This window comes from Galeopterus variegatus, unplaced genomic scaffold (genome assembly GCF_000696425.1).
Source record: "Galeopterus variegatus unplaced genomic scaffold, G_variegatus-3.0.2 Scaffold1983, whole genome shotgun sequence".
Taxonomy (NCBI): Eukaryota; Metazoa; Chordata; class Mammalia; order Dermoptera; family Cynocephalidae; genus Galeopterus; species Galeopterus variegatus.
Window position 1 is genome coordinate 85,928 of NW_007728094.1, and position 9,577 is coordinate 95,504.

The 9,577-nt window shown below is 43.4% G+C and overlaps 1 protein-coding gene across 1 annotated transcript; it reads left to right on the forward strand.

Moving 5' to 3' along the window:
• Positions 1–2,799: 2,799 nt before the first annotated feature.
• On the forward strand, positions 2,800–3,732 carry LOC103596326 (olfactory receptor 476-like). Its single transcript, XM_008579934.1, has 2 exons — positions 2,800–3,359; positions 3,441–3,732. Exons 1-2 carry the CDS (start codon positions 2,800–2,802, stop codon positions 3,730–3,732), a joined length of 852 nt encoding a protein of 283 aa, XP_008578156.1.
• Positions 3,733–9,577: the final 5,845 nt, after the last annotated feature.

The window sequence follows — 9,577 nt, forward strand, 5'->3', positions numbered from 1 at the left end:
GAGCAGAACTACACACACCCAGAGCTTATCCAAACTCTCTGATCACTTAAAGTACTCATCTTTCAGGAGAGGAGACACAGGAGTGTTAGACAACGGGTAGCCCTCAACGGGGAGGGAAATGTCATGCGTGAAGACTCATCCCCTCTAGTGCTCTCCACAGGTATAATCTGCGCGTGTTGTTTACATTTCAAGAGACCAGGAGTTGTCTATAAGATACTAATAGCACAAAGCCACATTAGCTTTGATTTTAGGCCACCTAGTTATAGCAACCCTGGAAAAGCTATAAAAGAGGCTCTGCCTTATTCCTCCTTCCTTCCCTGCCTCACTCAGATCACTCGGAATTCCAAACATTTAACAACTGATATGTCACCAGCACCAGCCAATCAAAACAGATGCCTAAGAAAGAAGGATTGACCAACCAGAACAGATGCCCAAACAATCAGAAAGAAGGCTTGGCCAATCAGCACAGGCATCAGACCAACCAGAGCAGCCACTGGCTGTATGCTATACACGCCTTACCCTGTGAATCTCTGCCTTGGTTATTTGAAAACCTAGATGATAAGGATACTGAAAGGTAAATTCTTGGGAGCATGAAAACACCTGAGAGAAGTTTCATGAACATAAGACACACTACACACACACATACACACACACACACAAACACACACACACACACACACACACACACACACCCCGAGCTTAAGAGGGTAAATATTGAGTTAGAGATCCCGTCTCCAATTCTGCCTTAAGAACTGTCCTTCACTGGACCCCAAAGCCACAAATCTGGCATGTTCTACTGCCTTCTGTTGTTTCTAGCTAAAACACAAGGCTTGGGGCCCGCCCGGTGGCGCACTGGAGAGTGCGCCGCTTGGGAGCGCGGCTGCGCTCCTGCCGAGGGTTTGGATCCCATGTGGTGACCGGTTCCGCTCACTGGCTGAGCGCTGCGCGGGTGCAACACCAAGGGTTGCGATCCCGTTGCCGGTCCCCGGTACGGGCACGACACCGAGGGTTGCAATCCCGTACCGGTCAGTAAAAAAGACAAAAAGGAAAAAAAAAAAAAACACAAGCCTTGGTTCTTTGTCATGGTTTTGTCAAGCTGGGGTTTTTATATTTACTGTAGCCTGTTCTCCCAGATGAATATTTTTCTTAGTAGTGAACAATAACACAGACTTTGTTTCATTTTACTTTATTTCGTTTTCTTTCCATGGGTTATGAGCTAGGTCAGTACAGAGAGATCAGTAAAGCCCTGTCTTCTGACAACAGCTCAGGGCACCTCCATCAAGCACTGCAGGCAGCCTCAATAGGCAGAAGCATCCCTACCTGGGGGTAGTCATCTCCTATGGCTTCTGTATGAAAGTACTACCAACTGGGTGGCTTAAAATAGGAGAAATCTATTCTCTCTCAGTTCTGGAGTCTAGAAGTCTAAAATCAAGGTGTTGGCAGGGCCATGCTTCCTCCATAACCTCTAGGGGAAGATCCTTCCTTGCCTTCTCCAGATTCTGGAAAACAGGCATTCCTTGGCTTATGGCAGCATCACTCGCATATCTACCTCCATCTTCACATGGACGTCTTCTCTCTGAGTCTGTGCCTCCTCCCTGAATCTATGTTTTCTCTTCTTGTAAGGACATCAGTCATGTTGGAGTAGGGCCCACCCTAGTCAAGTATAACCTCAAATTAATTTCATCTGCAAAGACCCTATTTCCAAATAAGGTCACATTCACAGGTACCAGGGGTTATGACTCCAATATATCTTTTTTGGAGATACAATTTAACCCACAACACTGGGAGGAATGACTGCTCTGTTGGTCACCTAACATTCTGATGACATGAGGCATCTGATTTCCTGCATGCCTGGTCTCCAGGACTGGCAGCATTGGAGTCTTTGCTCCTAAATGTGACCCAAACTGATCCTTTATTTATTCCCTCTCTGGGCCAACACAAGTGGCCTCCAACACCCGCCACTGATGCCAGTTACCCATGTGAAAGAAAGTGAGCCAAGATGCCTGGTACTGTTCAAGCTTTATTAAAGGAAGAAAATCTGCCAGGCTGTGCTCAAAGTGGCAGGCAGCCTGGGGATGCCCTGAAAATGGGGGACAGCACCAGGTGTGGGGATGGTAGAGCTTATATAGGGTGCCAAGGGCTGGCTGATACCACAGGAGGGTCATTATCCTAACGTGGATTGGGGTGGAGAACTGCGTCCCTCCAGAAGCAAAAGGAGTTTCTGTTTAAGACAGGAGGATTCTCGTAAAGGGAAGGGCAGAGGGGAAGGGATTGGTGCTGGAGTGGAAGACAAGCCAGTGGCTATTTTGTGCTCATTGTGTGCACAATGGCGCCAGTCATGTCCAAAATGCATCACCATGGAACAAGAAATTTGGGGACAGAAAATGATTCTAACGATATAATAAGGATAGAATTACTAGAACAAACTGAGTTGGTTTTTTTTTTTTTTTTAAAGATGACTGGTAAGGGGATCTTAACTCTTGACTTGGCCCGAACAAACTGAGTTCTAATTCCACTTTCCTTATGTACTAGCTCTCTGTGCTTGGGCAAGTTGATAATCTCACTAAACATAAAAGGGCATAATATTTAAATCAGTATGCATGAAGTTTAAATAGCTGTTTAGGAAATGAGTTAACACACGCCCCAGGGTAGGTGTTCTGTTCATGCTAGTTTCTCCTCCCCACTTCCCCCAGCACCACCTATTCTGGGGGCACTAAAAGAGCTTCGGGCACTAACCCTGGGTCTGCCTCTTGGATACAAGCAAGTCTTATTTGGTCTTTCCGCAGTGACATGTGCACCATGGTGAAGAACCACACCCACGTCACCCAGTTCCTCCTGCTGGGGCTCACAGAGCATGAAGGGCTCAAGGGCGTCCTCTTTGCGCTCTTTCTGCTCATCTACTCAGTCACCCTCCTGGGCAACCTGGGCATGATCACCCTGATCCACGCAGACCCACAGCTCCACACACCCATGTACTTTTTCCTGAGTGTCCTGTCCTTCATAGACTCCTCGTTTTCCACAGTGGACACTCCCAAGCTGCTGAAGAGCTTCCTCACCTCAGGCCAGTCCATCTCCTTTGCAGGCTGTGTGGTCCAGATGGCCCTCATGGTTCTCCATGGTACTGCTGAGTGTCTGCTCCTAGCTGTCATGGCCTATGACCGATTCGCCGCCATCTGCCACCCTCTCCTCTACCACACCATCATGTCCCGACGTCTGTGTGTTCTGCTGGTGGTAGCCATCTATACTGCTTCTGTTGCCAATTCAGCTTTGCTGACTGGGTACATCTTCAAGCTTCCCTACTGTGGCCCCAATGTCATTAACCACTATTTCTGTGACATCCCCCCTGTGCTCCATCTGGCCTGTGCAGACACTACTGAGGTTGAGACCATCATCTTCTCATCTTCCGCCTTGCTTATCCTCTTTACCATCACCATCATTCTGGTCTCCTATGTCTACATCCTGGTGACCATCTGTAGGATGCATTCCCTGGAGGCACAGAGCAAAGCACTCTCCACCTGTGCCTCCCACCTCACCATCATCTGCCTCTTATACAGCACCATCACCTTCATGTATGCTCAGCCAAGCTCTCTCAGTTCCATAGAACAAAACAAGGTTGTGTCTGTCTTCTACACTGGGGTCATCCCCATGCTGAACCCTCTGATCTACAGCCTGAGGAATAAAGATGTAAAAGCTGCTTTGAAGAGGAGATGCCTTGGCAAGCTGCCTTTCTAAGCAAGCATGGAGCATTTTATCCAAAGCCATAGCATGGTAGTCACAACATAAAGCGTGGATAATACTAACATTTAGAGTGAATCCTGCACCAGCACTATGTTAAATGCTATACACATATCAACTAATTCAGTCTTCATAAGAGCTGTATGAAGTGAGTCCTGTTATTATCCCTCAGGAATCTGAGGCACAGAGAGGCTGAGTTACTTGTCTAAGGTTACGCAGCTAACAAGAGGCAGAGACAGAATTTGAATCCAGGCAGTCTGGTTCCGGAGACCATATTCTCAACCAATATGCTCTACTGCCTCTTTCTGATAACTGTATCTCACAAATGGACAATGGCACTGTTTTCCTGAAATTCCAGATATCACAAGGAGGGACTAAATAATGGGATTATGAAATGGTACGGGAAGGACCACGGGATTTGAAGCTGGCTCGTTGCTTCTAAGTGACTCCCTCTCCTGGCATCTGTGTGATGTCAACTCAAGCTACACAACCCTGACCCTCAGTTTTCCCAAGTGGAAACCAGGAAGGAACACCCATCTCAGCTGGTTATTGTTGAGTTTCCATGAGGGGTGAAAGCATCCCTCTTCCCTCATGGAAACAATTGTTCAGCAATTGCTGGCATAAACAATTGTTCACAAACCATTGGTTTCCTTTCTTCCCTGCGGAAACCACTTCATGCCATCATATATACTTAAATGTCAATGTTTTTTAAGGGTGAGACCATATTATATAGCTGTGGTATTAAATATCATTTCATTAAATCATAAGAAAGTTCTTCCTTTTCCAATTCTCTTTTCTTAAGTCTTCTGATTATATCAAGTTGAAGTCTCTGTTTGATATTAGCTTGACTTTAAGCCTTCCCTAGTTTGATCTCCTTTTTTCACAAAGACAGCAAGCCTTAGCACTTAACAGTAACTAGCTGGTGTTTAATAATGTTATGTTGTTTTCATTTTTATTTATTTGTATGTTACTTTTTATTGACAATTCTGATAAAAGGGTTTTTTAGTAAACATTTATTTTTTTAAACATAAAATATCTATTACTTTTACAATATTTCTTTCAGGTTGTAAATGTTTTAGAGCATTACACATGAATTAATTTCCATCAGGTTTTCCACATTTATGATATTTCTAGGATTTCACTGCAGTGTGAATTTCAACATGACTTTTAAAGCAGTGGTAAAATTTGAAGCTTTTCTCTATTTTTAAAATTAATGGGGCTTCAATCCAATGTGCATTTGTACATGTTTTTGTCAGCATATGGGCCAACCAAAGGCTTTTCCTCATTTCTTACCTTTAGCATTTCTATCCAGTATGAGTTTTTTCCTGCTTTCCAAAGTTACAGGAAAAATTAAAAGCTTTACCACATTGTTTACATTCATAGGGTTTCTCTCCAGTGTGAGTTCTTTCATGCATTCTAAATGAACTGGGACAGTCAAAGGCTTTCCCATTTATCTTATCTTTGTAAGATCTGTCTCCCATGTGCACTATCATGTGTCTTTGAATGGTTGGAAAATGAAGGCTTTCCCACATTCCTTACAGTCATAGGGTTTCTCTCCAGCGTGAGCTCTTTCATGAATTTGAAAGGAGTGGAGGTAACTGAAGGCTTTCCTGTGTTGCTCTTGTTTATACAGGTTTTTGCCATATTCCTGATTTTCATATGGTTTGGGTCCAGTGTGAGATAGAATGTGCCTGTTAATGGATAAATGACACATGCAGACTTTCTCACACAAACTACATTCACATGGTTTTACTCCAGGAGAACTTTTCTTGTTCAGATTAAGATTTGGTATCTGGCTGAAGGTTTCTCCACATTGATGACTTTCTTTACTTCCTCTGGCTTTGTCTATAACATGATTGCTTAGATTTCTCCCGTGAGTTTTGTACTGATCTTCAAGGTTCTGGTCTTCCCATTTTTTTCCTATAGAAGTCAAATTTATAAAGATCCCCCCCATGACATCCCTGTAGAGTTTTTTCTGGGAATGATCCAGCATAACCCACTGCTCTAGAGTGAAGTTGACAGCCACATCCCCAAAGGCTACCGAGTCATGATTGAAGTCTCTGGAGAGAGCCTCTCAAGCAGGTGGGACCAGCTGGAGAGAACAAGGAAAGGAGCCTGGACTGTGTTCTTACGGTGGTTGTGGGTGGAACAGAGCGAGAGTTCCTTGGGAAAGCACCAGATGAAGGAACCCCAGGCTTTCTCCAAAGCTGGTCCAGGTGTGGGCATATTTCCTGGCTTCCAGGGTGTCCCCAGTACTCCCTACAGTTACCTGTTTACTGCAGGTGACAGAGGATAGAGGCTGTGGCAGTGTCACCTGAGGTTGTTACTAGCAGGTGTGTAAATTATTTAAAACAGCCCAATTTTTAGAAAAATCACAATACAGGTGATACACAGGGCAAAATATCACAAAGAAGGTAAACAAATGACTTTAGAAACACTTTACAGATGATTCTTATTTTGCAAAACATTTTCACATTCATTCTTTTATTTGATCTTCACCAAATGCTGAAAGATAGGTAACCCAGGTGTTACTACCCCCATTTTACAGATAAAAAAAGAACCTGAGAGGTTTACCTGACCATAAAATAGCTTAGAGCACAGAACCCAGGTGTCCTGGATCATGATGAAATCTGTATATGTTTCTCAACTTCATTTCAGAAAATTTGGAAATTTTTGATTTTCTTGCATTATGGGCTGACTTTGTGTCTCCACCCTCCCCCAGAATTCGTATATTGAAGCGCTAATCCTCAGGACCTCGGAATGTGACAGCATTTGGAAATAGGGCCTTTAAAGAAGTGATGAAGTTAAAATCAGATGGTTAGAGCAAGACCTAATACAATCTGACTGGTGTCCTTATAAGAAGAGGAAATTTGAACACACGAGGAGACTCCAGGGATGTCCACACAGAGGAAAGACCATGTGAGGACACAGCCATCTGCAAGCCAAGTAGAGAGGCTGCAGAAGAAACCAGTCCTGACAACACTTTGATCTTGGACTTCCAGCCTCCAGGACTGTGAGAAAATATATTTCTGTGGTTTAAGCCATCCAGTCTGTGGCATTTTGTCACGGCAGCCCAAGCAAACTAATCCAGCTTCCATGTCTGCCTCTTGGTCCAACATGTCTGCTGAAGCTCTAGCCATCCATTCAATGTTTAAAGAAGAAAGCTGGAGGAACAGGGTCAACTTGCCAGCCATCTGTTCCATTTTGGTAGCCTTTCCAGTAACAGCCAAGAACAGCCACTTGCCTCTCATTAGCCAGAACTTGGTCACATGGGAGTCACACATCTGCAAGGGAGGCTAGGAAATATAGCCATCAGCTGGGCACTTTACCTCCTTGACTATCTTGGGATTCTGTTCTTAAAGAACAAAATTCTACTATTTGCAATAACATGTATGAGCCTGGAGAAAATTATCCCAAGTGAAAAAATCCAGGTACAGAAAGAGAAATACTGCATGTTCTCACTCATAACTGGGAGCCAAATCCATAAATAAAGAAATGAACAATAAGTAGAGACAGAGAGAAAGAAACAAAGAAACAGTAATCACAGTAGTACATTGAACTTTTAGAAAACTAGAGGTGGAAAAGGGGAGGGGAAGAGGAAAGGGAGGGGGGCTTATGAAGGAATTGGCCAACAAACAAAAAGAATGATTGCGTATTGTAATGATGAATAAGCTACCTATACTGATCTAACCACCACACATTCTACACGATTATTGAAAATCAACATTGTACCCCACATGTATTGATAATAAAAAAATAAAAGAAAGGATGGAAAGAATGAATGAATACTGGATAGGCATCTAGCGATCTGGGCCATACCTCCCTTACTGACTGCTGCTTACAGCAGGGGATAGCAGAGAACTGACGGCTCATCCACCACCCTGATACATCCTGCCAACCGGTTGTGTGTGCACAGCAGAATAAGTTTACATTTTTTAGCCAACACAAAAGATTTTCATGATATCATGTCATAGTCCTTCGGGCTGCTATAACAAAAGAGCATAAACTGGGTCGCTTATAAACAACAGAACTTCATTTCTCACAATTCTAGAGGCTGTGAAGTCCATGACCAAGGCCCAGGTAGATTTGGTGTCTGGTGAGGGCCTATTTTCTGATTCATAGATGTCACCTTCTTGCTGTGTCCTCACATGGTGGCAGGGGCAAGGGAGCTCTCTGGGGCTTGTTTTATCAGGGCACTGATCCCATTCATGATGATTCTGCCCTCCTAAAGGCTCCTTAATACCATCTCCTCAGAGCTCAGAATTTAAACATATGAATTTGGGGGTGGGGGACACAAACATTCAGACCTTAGCAGATCACATTTTAAAAAATCCATATTCCCAGTTTCTCTAAGAAAAAAATGAACACGATTACTCCACTAGTCTTATTCTCAAAGGAGCCATAATCATCTGGCGCTGAGTTGCAGCTACTGTTTTAGACAGTGGCAGACTCTCCAGTTTCCCCTCAACCCAGTTTCCCTACCACTTCTTATTAGGGTGCCTGTTGCCTTTTTATCATGCCCTAAGTTTTTCCTTATAGGAAAGAAAATGTATTATCTTCTCATCTCTAACAAAAGTAAGAAAAGAAAACATGGACCTAGAGGGCTGCATGTTTTAGGATTAAATAATCAGTGCCTAGAACAATGCCTGGCACACAAAAGATGCTCAATAAAGACTCTTCGAATGAAAGAAGAGTATATTCCTCTTTTAAATGTGAAGAATCTCGCTATCAGTTTAATAGCAGCCCCTTTTTCTGAATAAAGTATGTTCATACAGAAAAAATAAAACCTATATTTATTCTCTTGAGGTATCTGAGTAACCTTGCAGGCATTTGAGTTTGTAAACTTTGGCCTATGGGAAAAATTCTAGACTCCTTCATATTATGAGAGACTGTCACAACTTAATGTTCTAGGGAGCACCCCACACTTCCCACCAAATACCCACCCTGCAGCCACAACCACCCTGAGCAGGCCATGCATTTGCACACACCTTTTCCTTTGCTCATGTCTCCTCCAGTGCCTGGAATGTACTTCCCCCCATCCCTCTGTCAGCCTGGCAAAACTCTGTTACTATTCTAGTCCCAGCCTAAATGTAACCTCTTCTGGAAAACTTCTCCGACTCCTACAGATAGAATTTATCATTCCTTCCTCCGTGCTCTGGTTTGCCTTTGCTAAGGAAAAAAACTATAGGAACCCAAAGATTGAGAGCTAAGTGGAAAAAAAAATTTTTTTTTTAATTTTCAAGAACAGAGTCCAATCCAGCACAGAATCTAAGAAAGTTTCAGATCTGACAATGCAGGGGGAAATATGGGGGTCATTCTCTAAAGCCAGAAGACCATGAATCATCTCTTTCCCATGTTAGGGAAGCAGAGTCTCTGGGTGTTACTCCTGAGATGCCAAGACTTAGATTTTTCATTACACAGTAACTGGTTTGGTTGAAGGTGGTCTTCTATGGACAGACGCCATGCCCGGCTCAGGGTTGTGGCATCCAGCTGCCTCTGTTGAATATGTGAAGTGCCTGACTCAGGATGGAGTCATGCAGTTAGCAGTGTGCAGTGTGCTCTTAAGCTCCGTTCTTTTTTATTTTTTTTAATTTTATTTTATTTTGTCAATATACAATGTGATTGATTATTGTGGTCCATTACCGAAGCCTCCCTCCCTCCTTCCTCTCCCCCCTCTCTCCCAACAATGTCCTTTCCATTCACTTGTTGTATCAGCTTCAAGGAATTGCAATTGTTGTGTCTTCTTCCGTCCCCCCACCCTGTTGTTTGTGTATTTATTTATTTATTTTTAGCTCCCACAAATAAGTGAGAACATGTGATATTTCTCTTTCTGTGCCTGACT

Bases quoted from the DNA above. Each gene is read 5' to 3' on its own strand.
- LOC103596326 (XM_008579934.1), top strand. From the start codon at position 2,800: ATGGTGAAGAACCACACCCACGTCACCCAGTTCCTCCTGCTGGGGCTC. The intron at 3,360-3,440 runs CTGTGCAGACAC...CACCATCATTCT, and splicing joins CCCCCTGTGCTCCATCTGGC to GGTCTCCTATGTCTACATCC.